The sequence below is a fragment of the Balearica regulorum genome, chromosome 1 (genome assembly GCF_011004875.1).
Source record: "Balearica regulorum gibbericeps isolate bBalReg1 chromosome 1, bBalReg1.pri, whole genome shotgun sequence".
NCBI lineage: Eukaryota > Metazoa > Chordata > Aves > Gruiformes > Gruidae > Balearica > Balearica regulorum.
The window spans coordinates 195,541,976-195,561,635 of NC_046184.1; the positions used below are offsets into that span (position 1 = coordinate 195,541,976).

Genomic DNA, 19,660 nt, shown 5'->3' on the forward strand with positions numbered 1-19,660 from the left:
TATTAAGCTTTCAGAGATGCTATTGCACCTTTAAGTACATCATGATTCAATGACTTCCTATCTTACCTACAGTGCAGTATGCTTTTCCTTACTGTCAGGCTGCTTGCCTGACCCATCTGATGTAAAGCATCACCTCAGGAGCAGCACTGCTTAATAAGGAACTCGCAGCCAGTGCTAACGCATCTGTGCCGCGTCCTACAGATGAAGAAGGATCACTGCTCCGGTCACATTTTAGGCATCACACTTGGAGATCACACTTGTGGGATCATTCATTATTATTTTACTTTGTACTTGATGTGTCTTAAAACTAACGAAACCCTTAATGTACTTGTAGTACTTTGCAGTCCCTCACAGCAGTTCAGGGATTTAATTATCAAATCCTTTAGAGTCAGTTTTATGAGTATTAGTATTATACACAGGCCAAACCACTCAGCTTATCGGTGCTGCTTAAGCAGACTGCTACATTATGAATGGCATGGCAAAGGGGAATAAAATCCTCATTATAAGGCACTGCTTCTGTCCTCGATACTGTGCCATGGTGGTTTCAGTTTAAAAGCCTCCGTGGTCCCTCACACTTTGTCACAGGATGGCAACTGGTTAGATCCTTCTGCTTCCATTACCCCACGGGCAGGACTGAAATCACTAGGATTAGGAACTGGATTAAAAGCTCAGGACTGAGCTGCAAGACATGCTGATTAGCACTCTTGAAGGCAGGACTGGTATGCTTGAGAGAAAAAATACCTCCTAGTCTGCAGCTGCTTTTGCTGCAGTCAGCCATGCCCTCACACCCCACAGAAGGCGTGAGCAAGGGGCCTACCAGCACCGCTTCCAGCATGTTGACCATATGCTCATGCCTTTCATTTACTTATATTTGCAAATACAACTCTATTGAAGCTATGTTTAATCCTGTTTCTCAAATATTGCATCAAAACAAATAATGCAGATTAAAGTTTAATACCACAACTAACTGCCAAATTAAGGGAAAGTGGGTGACAGAAAACTGAAAATGGTGTCAGGTACCTTAAAACAATTGGCTAGACAGAGCCCGGCTCCGCTCTGAGCCCCAGCAGCCAGGCTCACACCAGCTCAGGCATGCCAGTGGTTGCTGTCCCATCCAGCCCCTCCGTGGCAGCCAGGGACCCATCTCTGGTCTGCATTTGTGCACCGGCGTGGACACAGCCGCAGGAACCAGTTCTCTGCTGCCCTTCCACTCCTACGCTGGTCTTGTCCTGTCTGCTGTCGCCTGAGTGTCTTTCATGAGCTTTTCCTTCTTAAAATAAATTATTAAAGATGAAAGACTGGTATCCTGACTTACGAGGTTATACGGTGGTGAGAGAAAGATTAAGTCATTTGAGGTATACAAGGGGAAAGACTTTGTACAAGGAAAAGGTGATTATAAGCCAATCTTGAATGGATAGTTGGGAAATAAAATGCCAAGAATAAAAGGATGTAAAGTAACTAATATAAGGTATCAGAGATACATGACAGATCAATAAGGGAAGGCACTGAATCAACAGAGAGCGATGGCAAATACTTTGCACAGAATAAGATGTTGCAGAAAAATTAAACATGTTCTTCATCTTGCAAGGGAAATGGAAGGTGAGATGCTAGAAATGAAAACAGTGTGTCCTGGGGTGGACAGTGAAAAACTAGAAACATTAGCAACCTCTCCAGAACAAGTCTTGGGTAATTTAAAATCAATAAAAACAGTCAGAGCCCAAAGAGCAGGTGAGACACGCTTTGGGAACCTGAAAGAGATGGCAGACAGATTATTTGACTACCATGAGTTATCTTTAATAGCATCTTTGAAACGGCGAGGTGTCAATAGACTAGAAAGAAACAAACAAAATAACAGTGGTAGGAAGGAAATTATGGAGTGCTATGAATTAAATTTGACCTCCAAAGCAGACAAGGTCCAAGAAATAATCAGTGATAAGATCAAAATACCCTAACTTTTGAGAAATAGGAAAACTTTAGAAAATAGGAACTTTAGTGGAATAAGAATTGCACTAACAGCTAGTGCAATTTCCTCGTGTATACTTCTCTTTCACTGGCATTTTTAAAGTCAGGATTACAGACAGTAAATAGGACTGATAGGCTGATACTGTTTAGATTTAGAATGTCACATAATAAAGGAAGACAGTAAATACATACAAGACAAGTTCCTATATGGATAAAGAATGGCTAGGGAAAGTCATGTCTGCAGTCATCAATGATGCAGGATAATTAAGCTGGATGAATAAAAATCAAGGCAGCGTTCATTTCTGAGGATCAGAAAAGACAATGGATTTGTTAATAGGTTCTGTTCATACATTCCTCTCATATCTATGTCCCAGGCTGGCTCCTGTTATGCAATGGCTTACCCTACTCATATTCTGAACTTGCAGCCTCTTGCAGTTTCATTTAAATATGATCCAGTCTCTCTCTGCATCTGTATTCCCATGTTCAGTGCTGACTGAACTCAGCTTACAGGGCTGAACTGGTATTTACTGCCCCGTGTGCAAGATTGGATTGTCTCAGAAGTCACACACAGCTCAGCTCGGTCAGCTTCCGATAATGGCATCAATGTAGATAAACTCCAGGTGCACGGTCAAATAGCAAAGGACAGTAGCAGAGGCACTGTGTTGCAGAAAACCTTGATTTTCTGATAAGCCCCAAATCCTGGCAACCTGTATTACTGACTGGGACTGTTCTGTCAGGGTAAGTCAAGACACTCTGACCCATTTCCATTCCACCTCTACATTTCTGCTGCTGCTTAGTATGGACAAATGGACACTGCGGAGAGAGAGCAACAGTTTTCAAATACCAGCAAAGAGGAGAAGACCTCGCATGCACTCCGGATAGAAAATGAAGTAAATTGCAACAAAGGGGATTAGGCAAAACAGTAGGTAAAACTTTTAACTTGAAAGCAGGTAACGCATCGGAGCAGCCTGCTTTCAGAGGCTGCAGGATCTCATATTGAAAGCTTTTCATGAACAGGTTAAATAAACATCTATCAGAAGGAATCCTGTCCTGGGGCAAAAGGAGGAACTATATGACCCCAAATCATTACTTAACTTGATCTCTTATGACTATATTTTAAAATCTCTAAGACTTGTAGGCTGTTAAACAGCTGCTATGTTTCACACTGGCAATGACTGATTTTCAGCTGTCTCTGAATTTGCTGCTGCTTAAAAGCGTGTTACCAAAACCTCCAAGCTTTTCCAGGCTACCAGGGAATGTCCTGTGAAAGTAATTATTATCTCTCACTTGTGGCATCGCACACTTCTTCTGACTCTTCTCTTGCTTTTCCCTCCCCTCTAATTCTGCCCAGGGTCATGCTGAGCTGGGCAGTAGCTGGGAAGAAAAAGGTATTAGAAATGTTGTCTCCAAAGAGATGTATACCAGAGAATCAAGGTCTCTGCTGGCACATCTGAACACTGCCCAGGCTTTCAAAGCACAACATGGTGGGGAACGTCATATTCAGATTGAGCAATGGGGTCTTCCCGATAGAAGAAAATGTCCCATTATCTTCCGCAAGACAAAAGCAAGGATTTTTCAGGCATGTACAATGAGGAAGAAGATAAAGAAGAGTACAGTGAGAATTATTACTGAAATTGATTCTCCTTCTTTGGCAATGACCTGTTAAACAACCTTTGTGCAAGTCCCAGACTCCCTAGTCAGCCTTGCCTCAGGACAAAAAGACACACCTCAAAGACTGCTGTTGGAGCTTTGTAGTATCAGGTCAAGATGTTGCTCATTTTGTGATATTTCTGTCTGGGAAAAAAAAAATCTTATTGGTGACTACACTCAACAGAAAAGAAAGAAAGTTCATACTTTACCTGAAGCATCAGGATGATAGAGGCTGGGAGCGCTCGTTATTTCTCCTTGCTGATGGAGACAGTTACCTGAGGATCTTTGACTTGCGATGAGAATCCTGCTTTTTGCAGATGGTAACCTGGACACTGCACCCAGTCCTAACTGTGGCTTGAGTATCATGGCCGATCGATAAAAACTTGGTGGAACCTCATAGTGAGCATATGGTGGAGGGCAAAATTCATCTTTTGCAGGCCTTTCCCCAACCTAAAGAAAAATCATTAACAGAGATATTATGCAATAAATCAATAAATCCAGAGAACATGGAGCTCTAAATTGCTTATAAAGGCTAATTTTCACTCCTTGTGAATCTGATCAGAGCACTGCAGGCTGATCATCACTTTCAAAAAGTGATGGTCTTACTATATGTACTGCTGTTTACAAATACACACATTACAGTCTCAAAACCCAACCAAACCTAAATAAAGAGTTGATCTCTTCCCAAAAACAAAATAGACAAATAGAAGATCTTCAATTAGGGAAAATGAAATCCTGAAAGGTGATATTATTTACAGAGGTAGATGGGTGTAAGTGAATTTCTTATTAGAAGTTATTTAAAATATTCTTGCTGAGATACAGTTCTGGGGAAAGTCAGTTTTAACTTAGATAGCTAAAAATAAATCTGAAGGTACTTTAAGTTCACTTTTTCAGATAAATGGTATTGTCAAATCGTTTGTGTGAGAAAAAAAAAAAAAAAACCACAACCCTCTACATGTTCTTACTGTAAAATGTTCATTGTAATCCGTGCCCCTGAAGTTCCTGAAATGAGACCAGATTGTGGAGGTGGGCACATTTCTGTCTGTTACATATTCAGAATGTTCCAAATCAGAGCTAAAAAACCCAGCTGCCCATTTGAACTAGAGAAAAAAAAAAAACCAAACAAATTTGTAGATGTGAAACATTTATTGTTTATCACAAAATAGATTATTCTATCAGTGATAAATGTCTCAGTATTTTAATGGGTATATACTGTGAGAACAGCACAGTAAGTCCCAAGCTGGAACCATTTCCAGCAAACTGGCTGTTACCAGGGAACTTGCAGTCTGGGAATGACCTGGCTCCCCAGTTCAGACCTTGCCTTTTTCTACACTCAAGCTGGGCTCTGACTCCCACCTCGCCGTGCTGCTTCGTGACTCAGGGCACAGAGCAATGTCAGTAGCTTTCATCTCTGTCATTTGCAAAGAACCATTTGCTCTTTGAGGTAGAGTCCAATTCCTTTACCATTTTCTTATAAAATGTAAAATCGTCATAATCTAGAAAGGATCCATGAATATTTTTTCAGTGCATCCCATTTAGGGCAGAGTAAAAAAAAGGCTTAGGAAATAGGAAATCTGAACTAAATTTCTTTAAAAATTAATCAAAAAAGTGCCATAGGCTACCTGGGAAGAAATGTAACTGCCAATTAATTAACTCTGCTGTAAGTTATGATGCATATAATATGCCAAATCAATTTCTATTTAGCAATTATAAGCATTTAGAATATGCACTTAAACATTGACTATAAAAGCTTTGATCCTAGCTGCTTCAAGAGCTTTAATCCTAATTTAGCAAATCTTTAATATGCTAAAAGAGACAAGATTGGCCTTAAACTATTAAATATAGAATCTTTGAGGCCTTTGCACAGGAACTAGGGGGGCAGATGTAACAAACATTGAGCATTATATTTTTGCTCTATATTTTTTCCTTTGTTTGCAGCCCTATTTCCTGCTATTAGATCTTCCAGTTTTCTTTTTTATTATACTCCTATGACCTATTTCTGCAAGTATAGGATGCAGGTTTTTACTGCATAGATGATTCTCTCGGTTTGGACTCCAGGAGATCTTTAGCTTCTTATTTTCAACTTTTGGATATGAGATTGTTTTCCTGGATAAGATTCGTTATATTTTCTCTCCATGATGAATTTATTTCACTATACACTTCCTATACACTTCCTATAATTTCATATTTAACTGCCAGTGAACTTACCAATGCCAAGTACTTCAGTATAAGGAATAGAGAAAAATCTTTAAATATAGAAACCGTGCATTTTTGATAAACTAGGTCAGCTTAGCCAAACCTTCAGTCACCTCATTTTTTTCTTTATTGACAGTATGCTACAAATAACACAGAAGAGCAACAAACATACACACAGAAACAGTCACTCACAAGCATAAAACATCTTCTCAAGCTGAGAAAAGTGAGGATTTACCCAACTATCTCTTGAAGAGCCTAATTTTGGGGGACATAAACTTGCTATGAAGACACACTCCTTTTTCTTTTCTATTTAACACTGAATTTATGAAGTGTATAATTCAACTTGTCTCAATAGAATTGTGTGCAGTTATTGATTATAATGCCATTTTAAAGATCTTTAGAAAGATCAGGATTAATATGAGACCTATTAGCATCCTGTACGAGATTTTTCTATGAGGGACTTTTAAAGAAAAGATCTGTTGCAGCTTGTCAACTAAAAAGAACTCAGCTCAGAGTTTTATTGTGTGTGGCTGCCTGCTCATTCCCCACTCACCCCAGTAAATGAACTTGTTCAAAAGAGCTGCAAAGTCTGCAGCAAATACTTGGAGTGTACAGGAATTTCCCCAGCCTGGGTAATCCTGAGCAGAGCTGGCAGCATGGCCTGCAGGTAAGGATGCCCAACACTCTCCGTGTTACTTTGTTTATAACATCATCAAACATTACTACCTCGAGCAAGAATTTTCTTGTCAAGTGCCAGCTTCAGGCAACTATTTAGGAAAAGAGTTGGTGGCATTGGTTCAGGTAGTTCAGATAATGAGATTAGGGGGAAAAAGATTGCTGGTTTGGCTATGTATAAACCAACTCCCACTACCCCTTTTTACCCTACAGGCCTTGTGTTTCAACAGGCTCTAGTCCATGCTCTCTGGAGCAGAAAGATGTCTGTGCTGAGGAGGTGGTTGAACAGGGCAGGTGCAGCCTGAGGAGACAGGCAGGAGAGCTGGTGATCAGCAGAACTCCTTACAGACCCCTACCAGAACCAGGACTCTTGGCAGCAGCCATAAAGTGGTGAATAAAGTGAGTCAAGGACCACTCTCTGACAAGGCATGGATCATATCCATATGGGAAAACTCTCACCCTGCAGACCAGGCTGGTCACATCCATGCTGGTCCTTGGGAACAGCCTCTGGCTGAGCACACACTGGCAGAGGTGGACACTGAGCTGGGGAGCATGCTCTCAGTCCAGCAGTACGGACAACCTTGTGTGAGCCTTGGAGGCCATGCCCTCCCGCTGTTCAGTTCACTAGCACAGCAACAGCCTTTGGGTCTCATGGTTTGCTCTGTTACTTCCCACGGAGGTAAGTGGGAACACAAAGTGGCCACAAATTGCCACTGGTGCTGACTAGAAGGGGCTGAGGTCCATGTTGAGATGGGTAGCCCATATTGTGATGAAGCATGTAGACAGCAGTGATCTGCCCTGGAGAATGACTGGTAATTTTAAGCATTTCACTGTGAGGGGGTTTCTAGATATTTTAAATTTTTTTTTGGATGAAGACAGGCATGGAAGGTCTACCTTCACACCATGCCAAAGTTCCAAATAAAATCACTCAAGGAGCTGCCAATGGCACAGGCAAGGCTGCCCATTTAGCCTTAACTCAATTCCATTATGGATGCATTCTCTAAGCACAGTTGGACTGCCTTCACGCCTGAACTGAGATTTTTGTCTGAGCTGCCTTATGTGGCTTTAGCACAGGCAGCTCAAGGAGCCCTGCAGGCTCCCCACTGCACCGAGGCAGCCCTCAGAGAGCTCTCCAGGCCTTGTCTTGGAGTCTCTGTCACCTTCCTATCTTTTCTAGCTCATAGTGCCCAGAGGAGTATTTAATTGTTACTACCATTTAGCTAGCTGAAGGGTGCTTAAAGATTACAGGTCTGATTGATGGCAGCTATTAGCACTCCCTATCATAGCTATGTAAAGAGCTATAAAATGCTAAGCAAAGCTCTCCAAAGCCCAAACTGGATGTGTGAAATAGGGCAGTCTGGGACTTTTTGTCTCACAAAGACAGTAGCCATCCTGCCCCAGTGTCTCCTTGTCTCCAAAATCTCTGAGTCTTCAACACTGTCCCTTCATCAGGGTGATTTTCATCTATCTCAATCCATCCTAACTGGTTTCTTTCATTACAAGAGTCATCTGCCATGACTAAGCATCTTCTAAGCATCTGTCCACTTCCCTGGATCAAGCATTTGCCCTTCTCTTGATCCATACTGGAGCCAAATCAGTCCCCTTTGCATTCCTCTAACCAGCAGGAAAGCAAGGTAATTGCTTTTAGGGTGGCAGCCCAAGAGAGTAAATACCACCTCGGCTATCAGCACCTGACTCCTGGGCTAATGCAAACTTCATAACACAAACTGCAGTTTGATTGACTGTTCCTTCCCAGCCTCTCCTCCAGGCAATCCATGTTCTCTTAAGAAGCAGCTTGGTTGGGTTCAAACCTCCTATCATTGAAATACCCACCCAAAATCATATTTCTTGGAAGAGTGGTGGAAGATGCTTTGGATCTTCTCCAGCCCATAAGTGTCCTTCTTCTAACTCTAGTCTAGAGTAAATCATGCTGCAGACTTGCCACAACATGAGTCCTTCTCATGTTAAGAACAGTCCTCAATGGTGCATAGAAATCAGTCCTTTGCTCCCAGATGTGTCCGCTGATCTTACCTGATTATCTGAACCCCAACTGTATGGGCCATAGACACCTATGGTCTTCAGAGGGTCATGTCACCCTATGAACAGCCAAATAGCTGCATGGTCTGGGTTATTTTGGCTTTAATTTCTGTAGCTATACATTAAACGGGAATAAGCTAGTAATTTTCCCTCACCTTACAAGGTGATTGTGAAGATATACTAATAACGGCTGGCATAGACAAGCTCACAATTAATTTAATAATTCCTCCTCTGGACAGAAAATATAAGGGACAGAGCTGGAAACTGAAGGTAGAGGGGAAAGGGCAGTGAGCACAGTCCTTTCTGTGTTTGGGATGAGATGAAGCTTTGTGGAAAATTATAATCCATGATGACTTCATTAGATTGCCTGTTAGCATGCCATAAGGGCCAATCTATGCTTAGACACGATATCTTAATTTGGGTATTTGCCGGCTTGTGATTGTCAACACTGACACCAAATTTGTTATTTCAATGCTTTTCCTTGGAGAAATACTGTATGTAGAATGAGGTAGGCATCAAAATAGCCTCAATAACACCATGAGACACACAGCAAAAAAAACAGGTTTGCTTTTTTTTTTAAAGACTGGTTCATCTTAAATACACTTGTTGTTATCTTCAGTATTTATATAAAAAGCTTGTTTGTTGAGCTACCACAGGTCCCAAAGCACGGGTGTAAGGGCACATCACAGACCCGAATGTAGCTCCCTCTTCCCTGTCCTTTCTTCACCTTCCAAGCAAGGTCAACCTTCCTCCGCTGTGCTCACCTCCTAGCAGGGATTTCAGGGAACCAAGACTCCTGTACAACTTATTGATGTGGAAACACGACGAGATATCAGGAGCCAGAATTGGCCAGAGGAACTTCCATCATTTTTTGTCTGCTAGGGAAGGTTTTCCAGGCAAAGATGACTTCTTATTTGAGGTGCAGGTCAATATAACACATGGCATTAAAATGAGTGAAAAGTAAATATTTTCCTGTATGATGTATACAGTCTAATGAGAGCTCTGATAGCCCCTGGGTTTCAGTACAGCTAAATAGAAGGGAATTAGTTTAGACCTCTAGTTCTCTGTCTGCAAAAACCTGCCAACTTTCCCATTAAGGAGGAAAAGTCTTTGTGGGCAAATTACATTCATTTCCCAAAGCTATTCTTTGGGAAAAAAAAAAGAAATTCCATTTATGGATAAATTCAAACAGCATGTCTTTTCCTTTCTAAACATCCCTGTTTATACTACTAGCAGGTGACTGGTTTGCTGGGAAACATTGGAGGAGCACAGTGACAACTTGCAGTCACAGATCAGACACCGCAACTGGGGCAGTGCCAGAAACGGTTAGGTAAGTTTATTTCTAATGATCATGCATTGCCTTGATTTAGGATATATTTCTTATCTGAGGTTTGACAACTAACTTCTGGCAGCAACAAGTAAGCAAATGATCACCACCTAGCATACAAAAGAGGCTGCCAAAGCTGCCTCCTTACCTCCTGCAGAAACTTCTCGCTCATTGGACCAAAGTGATGGCCCGGGGGCCTAATTCCTGACACCACCAGTCCAGAACTGAAGAGTCTTGGCTTCTGGAGGTCAGGTTTAAATTTGTCGTACAGAATGTTGGGGGGCTTTGCCTCCCCTCCGTTGGATGCCTTCTGCTCCGTAGAGATGGGCATGCCACACGCAGGGGTACCGAAGGGCAGCCCTGCCGGCGCAAACGAAGGGTCGAGCTGCTCTATCGAACGAGGGTTTCTTCTAATGTATGTGATGATTTTAGGTCTCACGGGTTTGGGCCTGGGTATGGCAGGTTTTATCTCGATGCTTTCTTCCAGCTTTTCACTGTTGTCACTGTCCACATCTGCCTTATCTGCGAGGGAGCCCTTGGAGTGGACCAGGATAGGTTTTGGGATGGCACTGCTGCAAGCAGTCTTGATAGGCACTTTAGGGGATATGTTTAACAACTGCGTACTGTCAATGGGAGGTAGGACTGAGGAGGGTGACAGTTTGTCAACATGAAGTGCATAAAGGTCCTTCAAATTACTGTTTGATAGTGTGGGCTGACTATTAACATCCAGCGTTGCCACCGGGTGCACGGGAGTTGGGACACATAAAAGGGCATCAGCCTTTGCTGACACCTTACAGCTCTCTGGTGCTTCGTCTGGAGGATATTTCTGTGCATTAGCTGTCTTTTTACTTGGAATTGAAAAGCTTGAGGTTTCTGCATCACTGTCGTGGCTGTCAGGTTGTTGGTTTGACATTGTCTCTGCACCGCGTGCTTCTGAGAGATCAGAAGCAGTCACAGCTGCATCCTCAGTGCTTCCTTTGACTAGTATCAGTTTATTCTCATTAACTTTCAAGGGTTTGCTGTCAGGTAGATTAATGTTATGTGTAAGAGATATCTGTTCACCAACCCTTTCAGCGCAACCTGCGTCAACTTCATGTAAATTTTTGTTTTTTCTAGGTGTCACTTTACCACTGGATTTACTACCACAGGTGAGTGGGAATATTGTTTCCACTTCTTTATCAGTAAAATATTCCTCAACAACCTGGCTAGTTGCCTTGTTGTCACTGTCATTGCTTTCTCTCCCTTCCCCACCGATGGTGACGTTATCATTTAGCAATTTGTCATCAGGGTAGGTTACCACCTGCCTTGATAATGGATCCTCTACTTTATTACAGGTGTCTTGAAAATGGGAGGCTTGAAATTTTGATGCATCAGATACAGAGCCTTCCTGTTTTTGCATTGCTGTATTTTCATCTTTTTGACATCCCAGGAGCTCTACCAGCATAATTCTCTCAATCTTTTGTTGACACGTATTTTTAGATTGTAGAGATGGTGCAGTCTTAAGCTCCAGTTTTTTATTTTTATCACCCTGACCTAATTGTGCTTCTGATTTACTAGCAATCTCATTGAGCTTAACAGCTGAATGTTGAGAATGAGCAGTATGCAGTGTGCTTTCAGTGTTAACATTTGGTACATTTTCTGGTTTACTTATTTTCTTGTTCCCTGAGGTAGATGGTTTAGAATAAAATACAATATTTTCCTCTGAGGTATTGTCAAGTGGATGAAACACCATCCCAAGAAAATGATCCGTGGATGTTTTTTGTGATTTCTCTGTATTTCCTATCAAATGGTGTGACCTGTCGATGGAGTCCAATGATGCAGAAAGCAGACGTTTACATGACACAGGCCCAACGCAGTCTTTTGCAAATGTTTCAGATTGAGGAGAGAATTTACTTGGTCTTCCCAAAGAGAGCCTTTTTATTCTCTCCATCTCCACAGTCCTGGACATTTTACCCTTAGAAAAGTTCTGGGTGAAGTCAACATCATTTTTGGAAATAACCTCCAGGTTGGCATCATTTGTGCTACTTTTTAAATTGGACAGACTTTGTCCTCGGCTAATCCTGATATGCCTTGATATATCCTTAGCTTCGCTGGTCCTACAATCTTTCCCCATTTCCCTGCTTGTGGTGGAGGGCAGCTTACTTTCCTGTACACTGGTGTGACAGGATCGAGAGTCTTTGAAGGTCAGAAGTTTATTCTGCTCTGTATTCAGATGAGTAACTTTCTCTGATCCTCCGGGGTGTATATTCCCACTCTCATCTGTCAAATCATGTTTCTTAACATTCCCTTCGGTGGTTCTAACTTTTGTCACAATTTGGTTGGCATTGGTATCCCCCACACTCACTATGCTTTCATTATTGTTTTTTATTTCGCTGCAGTTGTCCTGAAGCTGGGCATAACATGACTTGTTTGGGATTAACGGAGCACTCATTTTGAAGCTTCCAGTGACTGCTTTTTTGGCAGTCCTAATTAATGAGATCGTGGGGTTTTTTTCCCTATCAGGTTAACTATTATGCATGCTTCGATTATACATTTAAATTATAAATTGATCAGTAGAAAATTCCTTGTCAGAAAGCTTGGAGTCTCTTGTCAGAGTCACATTTTTGTGCTGCTCAGTTGTCTTTCGTGCAGCCTCTGGACCTAGGAAATCTTTATGACGTGCAGTAGAGAGGTTCAATGAAAGCAAAATAGATCTGTCAAGTTCCCTCTGAATGAGAGCCAGTTAATCCAGCCAACCTATGAGGAAAAAAAAAACACAAAACCAGACAACGTTACACTGATGCCTGGAATCATGCTAACTAAAACAAAGTTAAAATCAACAGCACTCCCAGGTATGTCCCCAGGATAGAACGCTTTCAGACACTTTAGATGCTGTTTCGATCACAGTTTTGCTCCCAGCAAAGATTCTTAGCGTAGCACTGATCTTTGACTTGAGAAGTTACACAGTTAAAACTGTCCTGGTTAGAAGAGCAGTTGCTACTGTTTTAAAGCCACATAGATTTACAATTGGAAATAGGCATAAATAGCTAGGTGAAAATGGGACCCCACATCGAGAGTCTAAGCACTTTCATATTGCTATAACAATCTCTTTATTACACCAAGGGTGGCTACTGATGCATTTAAAGCACCATTGTACAGACAAGCCCTAAGTACTAGAACTCCAGCTCTGTTAGGGGACATTTGTGGGTTTCTCTCCTTGCCTTGTACAAATCACTGCTGTACTTGTGCTGACACCCCAACATTTCTTAGCCAGATCAATTGATGCCAAGAAAGCAAAAACTATGGCTGGAGGCCTGCAAAGAAAAACTGTTTTTCTGAGCCAGCTGCATATGTGTATGTTCAAATATGGAGGATTATACACCAGTCCCAATACAGTGCAGCTCCTTTTGTCTCTCTCCCATCTGTAGCTTTGGGAGCCTAGATTTTGTCCTCTATCACCTCCAAGAAGATGAAAGGGACATTTCTGTCTATGCGATGCCTAAATTCACTCTCTGAGATATTTCTTGTACCCTGTATGTTCATACCCTTCATGATAAAGAAATATGGACACTGGAAACTGGAATATACTCCACAGGTCCCAGAAGGTAGAATTCAAAGCACTCGCAATGCTCCCAGCTGTGCTGGGTTTCTAATCAGGGGCTTACAGGGCCACTAATTAGAAGTGCTGATTAAGTCCACTGCCCTGGCTATAAGCATCTGGGTGCAAGTCTGGGCATATGCTTCTAACACCCGCTATAAGCAGGTCCTCCCAGCCTTCGCATTCTGTTCAGCTCTGCTTACAACATCTGGCTCTGAGCTCAATCCAGTTTCTTTATATGGCACACATGCACGTTGGTTGAGTATGGATTCAGGCTCCTGGCGTAGTTCCAGCTCTTCAGCAAACAATAACTAATTAAATTAACTCATGAAAGAGAACACAGTATTAAGAATTTCACTTCAACAGCACAGAATTATGTTATAGAATTTATTCACAAAGCATTGTAAAGCAAGACTTTTAAACTACTTCTGTATTCTGTCCTTATTCCCAGAGAAAAAAGAATTGAATACTTATTAAATTAAATATATGCATTATGGAGTTGTTTGGTTCATGTCTTGTTGGCTTTTTTTCCCCAAAAAAAATAATGTATATATTCAGCCTGAAAGCTGAACTCTAAATGCTCCTTACTGGGCAAAGCACGTCTGTTGTTTTAGCTAGGAAGGGGCATTGATGGGCTCCAGAGGGAGCTGAGGCCGGTCAGCTCATGTTTCTCCCTCAGTTGGCAATTGGCAACACTTTGTGGTCCCAAAAGTGAGGGCCACGAAAACAATCAGAGGTTGGAACACCTCTCCTATGAAGAAAGGCAAATTTAACAGAAAGTTCAGTGAGGAAAGCTTTGGGGAACTGATAAAAAGATGGGGGAACTCATCCTCGTCTTTCTTGTACTACCTTGTACTCTCTCACCAAAAGTGTCACTCAATGTCCCAGAACTTTAACAGATTGTGGTGGGTTGACCATGGCTGGCTGCCAGATGCCCACCCAGCTGCTCTCTCACTCTCCCTTCTCAATGGGACAGGGAGAGAAAAGAAGATGAAGAAGCTCATGGGTCAAGATAAAGACAAGAAGATCACTTACCGAGTACCGTCACAGGCAAAACAGACTTGACTTGGGGAAAAGTGATTTAATTTATTGCCAATTAAAATAGAGTTGGATGCTGAGGAACAAAGACAAAAAACCCTAAAATACCTTCCCTCACCTACCCCCTTTTTTTCCCAATCTCAACTTCACTTCTTCATTCACAGCTCCTCTGTCCCACTAGTTGCTCCTTCCCTGCCTTGTGCTCACAGTGACACTGAACCTCCGAGTGCTATGGCAGTATATATAAATAAATTGGTAAATGATGATGATGATGTGCATTAAACCCTAAGTACCATATCAGGCTGCACACATTTCAAATGTACAAATAGAGCAATACATTAATTTGCCACTTATTTTCTTCTCTAAATCTCTTACATGGGTTTAGAACAAAGTTAATTAAGGCATTTAAGATTATGAACATGGTGCTAAGCGGTCGTTGGTTCCTCTTGTTTACACTGCCCCCAATATGATTAGTGGTACTGCAAATGAAGACCATTTTGAAAAAAACATTGTGGAAATATCTGTATTCATTCAAACATCTTCACACACAGTGTGCTGATATGCTTCAGAGGCCAGACCAAATAATTTGTTTTAATGTTGCTGGTACAAATTGATCAAAATGAGGGTCAGGAAATACATTTCAAATACAGGGCATTGCACAATCTCAGTACGCTACCAGTTGAGATTAACCTCTTAAAGCAGCCAGTGCTGGCCAGAGACATGGGCTTCAAATGTATGTGTGATTACACTGGTTCTAAGAGAAGGCACAATAAAATACTGTCCAGGCAGAGATTAATCTCAGGCAGTGTTAGCACTGCTCCTGTGCTTCCTCTAGAGTCAGTGAGGGACAGGTACCTTGGAAAGGTGGCTCATCACCAGTGCTAACACCTTCCAGGACGGACTCTATGCAGGCAGTCTTCCAAGTCTGTCTCTTCTGGTGACATCCAGTCTCATATTAAGGATGTCACAGACTTGAAGAACCCATTACAACCTTACAATAAGCATCCATACAATTACCTAAAAATATTTTCTTCTGAAAAATATTGCCTGTTTAACTTTGTAATTATTTTTTTTACAGTTGCCATTGCAATGAATACACAGAAGAATTATTCTATGTTTGGAAATAATACAAGGTGGCATTTGCTATAGAACATACTGACAGCCCAGGACTCCTAAATTAATATCAAAATATAAGCAAGCATCTATGTCAATTAACACCTTATTAATCCAGTTTTCTCTGTTAAGGAATACAAGCTTTTGGTTCAATTAATGTAATAAAGACTTATATACTGTGATAGGTATATTTGAGAGTAAGATGTGTGATTTTGTGTTCCACTTGGGACCTTAGAAGATTTGTTCTTCTATAGATAGCTTCCATTTAAGAAGCTTTCGTTTAGATTTTCTGCAGGATAGTTTATGTGGCACTGTCTAGGCTCAACTTCACTATGCTCTTTGGAGTCAGTGAGATGAAAAGACTCAGCTGTGCCTGGGTTCTGCTGGCTCTTCCTCTATTTTTTATTGCTCATCTTTCTAAACTGATGTTGGCTGACATACACAAACCTAAAGTCACTCCCTGCTGTGCAGAGGCTCTGCGATAACAGATATGTGAACCTCCTAACTCTTCAGATGCCCTCTTTAGTGCAGGAGCAGGGGGTAAGAGGAGACTCGATCCCAGCAAGGACACCACCTCATTACTTAGCAACATCTCACTGGGGACCCTGGACAAGAAATATGACTGCAAGTCTTAAAGACTGGACTTGGTCTATGTAAACTTTGATATGGGTAAACATTTCTTGATACTGTATAGTGTAAAAATGTCCCCTTTGAATTGCTGAGAGTGGAAAATGAAGTTGGAGCTCTCCACACCACAGCATCTTGGCAGGATGCAATAACTGTATTTGTGAAAAAGCCTTTACAAAGTGATGTGAACATGTTAGACAGTAGAATAAGAGGATATCCACCAGACTATGGTGAGCTATGAATCCCACAGGGAGGAGAAAAGTTCAAGGAGCCAGAAACATAATTAAATACTTTTGTTTAAGTTCAACAGCATCAGTTTCCTTCTGAGATGTCTATCTTTTAAGAGCCTCTATTCTAAACCTGAGCTCAGGTAATGATGATCTAGGAAAAAGAAGTCCACAAGAGTTTCTTCCTGTCTGCTGTTGCAGTTCCTCCCCTACACTCTGCTCCATCCTAAGCTCCTAGTCAGCAGGTCCCACCCCATCCTCTGGAGATACCAGGGAGAAGGTGAAGCTGAGCTAGATGATTTCTAATCCCATGACATACAGTATGGACTGTAGCAGCAGAGCTCAAGTTTGTAAATTGTAGCTGGCTGGAAAAAGAAAGCAGCCTGCTTCTAAAAAGCAACAGCAGCTTTTTTGGTTTGGGGTTTTTTTTTTAAAAAAAAAAAAACAAACAAGCAGCATAGAAATATTGTTATCCTCAGTAGGCACCAAATAAAAGAAAAATGGTAAAGAATTACCATGTTATTGGCTGTTTTGTTTTCAATTTGCCACAAAAATTGAACAGTAATAATTATGAGATATGCAAAGGAATTATCAAAACACATGGAAAAATAAAAGTGGGGGTAAAGAAATAAAACCTGAAACGTATTGAGAAGTTTGGCTCCTGTATAAACATTTCCTAATGCAGCCTGTCATAGCTGCTTACCCATCCCTGTACTGAAAGTCAGAATATTTACAGTAAGATACACTAAAAACATCTGTTTGTACTGCTAACACTGTGCACAGCTCAGGCTGATTGCTCTTTCAGTATAAAGTGTATGAGAAGCACCTGAATGCCTTATGTATTGGGTTTGCATGGCAAGGTTTTGGTAGCGGGGGGGCTACAGGGGTGGCTTCTGCAAGAAGCTTGTTAGAAGCTTCCACTGTGTCTGATAGAGCCAATGCCAGCTGGCTCCAAGACGGATCCATCACTGGCCAAGGCCAAGCCCATCAGCAACAGTGGTAGCACCTCTGGGGTAACATTTAAGACAGATTAAAAAACCTCCAGGAGCAATTGCAGCCAGGGAGAAGAGTGAGAATATGTGATAGGAACATCTCTGCAGACACCAAGGTCAGTGCAGAAGGAGGGGCAGGAGGTGCTCCAGGCGCTGGAGCAGAGATCCCCCTGCAGCCCATGGAGAAGACCATGGTGAGGCAGGCTGTCCCCCTGCAGCCCATGGAGGATGATGGTGGAGCAGAGATTCCACCTGCAGCCCATGGAGGACCCCACACTGGAGCAAGTGGATGCCCGAAGGAGGCTGTGACCCCGTGGGAAGCCCGTGCTGGAGCAGGGTCCTGGCAGGACCTGTGGTCACATGGAGAGAGGAGTCCACACTGGAGCAGGTTTGCTGGCAGGACTTGTGACCCCGTGGGGGACCCACGCTGGAGCAGTCTGTTCCTGAGGGTCTGCACCCTGTGGGAGGGACCCATGCTGGAGCAGTTCGTGAAGAACCGCAGTCCATGGGAAGGACTCATGTTGGAGAAGTTGGTGGAGGACCCCATGCTGGAGCAGCTGAAGAGTGTGAGGAGTCTTCCCCCTGAGGAGGAAGGAGTGGCACAAACAACGTGTGATGAACTGACCACAATCCCCATTCCACATCCCCCTGCGCTGCTGAGGTGGGAGTAAGTTGAAATTGGGAGTGAAGTTGAGCCCAGGAAGAAGGGAGGGGTGGGGGGAGGTGTTTTAAGATTAGGTTTTATTTCTCATTATCTTACACTGATTTTGATTGGTAATAAAAATTAAACTAATTTCCCCAAGTTGAGTCTGTTTTGCCTGTGACAGTAATTGGTGAGTGATCTCTCCCTGCCCTTATCTTGACGCACGAGCCTTTTGTTATATTTTCTGTCCCCTGCCCAGCTGAGGAGGACAGTGACAGAGCAGCTTTGGTAGGCACCTGGTGTTCAGCCAGGGTCAACCCACCACACCTCACTAACCACCTGCCACCAAACCTATGCCTCTTGCTACTACCTTAAAAAATTGCAATGGGTTTGTAACTGGAAGGGGCAGAGCCAGTAGCCTGCAAATGCTCAGCCACAGGCCAACCATCGGCTGCCTGCTCCTGCAAAGTAAATGCTCTTGGCCTGGCGGGGTAGTGGGTTCTGCTGCCTGGGACAAGGATCATGCCTTCAGCTGCATATGGAGACCTGCACACCAGCCTACTTTGTCCTGACTCAGAGAGGAGGCCAAGAGGTGTGATGGGGTGTTTATCCTCCCAGAATGCAGCCAAGGCTGCCTGATCACAACTTAGTTGAAAGCATGAAGTGAGAAGCCTCCAGTCATTACCCTCAAAGACTATCCTGGTCATGAGCTCCAGGTTCGCAAACCCCTGTAGCATCCAGGACTAGGGTTGAGCAAAAGCTGCTCTCTGCACAAGCAGCACAGATCAGAACAGGACGAGCATCTTTGACTGCGTTACAGTGTCCACAGATAAAATCCTGCAGAAACGGTCCCCAAGAAAGAAATCTCATCCCACAGGGAAGATCATCCCACTGTCTGACCAATACAGTGATGGAAGAAGATAGATGAAAGTACATGAGGAATATATTTGTATGAGGCGGGAAACAGATGCAGTTCTTACTACAGAAAACTGGCATGAACAGCAGCCTCCTGATATGCACAGCTGTCCCAAGAAATGCCGCTGGGGAGGACTCTTAAACCAGCCACAGCCTGGCTGAGGACTTCTCTGGGAGAAGAGATACCACCTCAGCTAATGCCAGGGATGTGCACTGCCAAGAAATGAGCACCACGGACAAAGAACATACAGTGCTGTAAGGGAAGAAGATGGGAATATCTTCTTGAGAAGCCCAAATCATTACAAAAAACTTCTTCCAATGGTGATGGAAGTCGAAAGCTGATACTAGGACATTCAAAAAAAATCCAATAAACCTCTTGGAGTGGGTAACATACAATCGGAATTAATTAAAAGTGGTGGAGAAGCACTCACCCAGGCATGTGATAATTTTGTTAATGTGATCTGGAAAGCTGAGAACTAAGATTTGGATACAATCCCCAATGGCTTCTATTCATAATGAAGCAGACCCAGCTGTTTGGGGAAATTACAGCATAATCTCATTGTTGGCAGATCCTATGGAAATGTTGCTGTATATCATGAAGAGGACAGTACTTCAGATATAGACAACTTTCTGCCTGATGAGCTATTAAGACTTAGGCAGAGAAGAGAAACGGTGGAACAA

General features: G+C 42.5%; 1 protein-coding gene across 8 annotated transcripts in view; it reads right to left on the reverse strand.

Moving 5' to 3' along the window:
* Positions 1-19,660, reverse strand: part of MTUS2 (microtubule associated scaffold protein 2) — a 327,334-nt gene that overhangs the window by 198,696 nt on the left and 108,978 nt on the right. For all 8 annotated transcript variants that reach the window (XM_075742076.1, XM_075742078.1, XM_075742073.1 and 5 more), the window contains 2 exons: positions 9,996-12,583; positions 3,822-4,062 (listed from right to left, as the gene is read on the reverse strand). In XM_075742076.1, coding sequence (XP_075598191.1) covers positions 3,822-4,062; positions 9,996-12,278 — 2,524 coding nt within the window. In that variant the 5' untranslated portion in view covers positions 12,279-12,583. The remainder of the gene's footprint in view (positions 1-3,821; positions 4,063-9,995; positions 12,584-19,660) is intronic.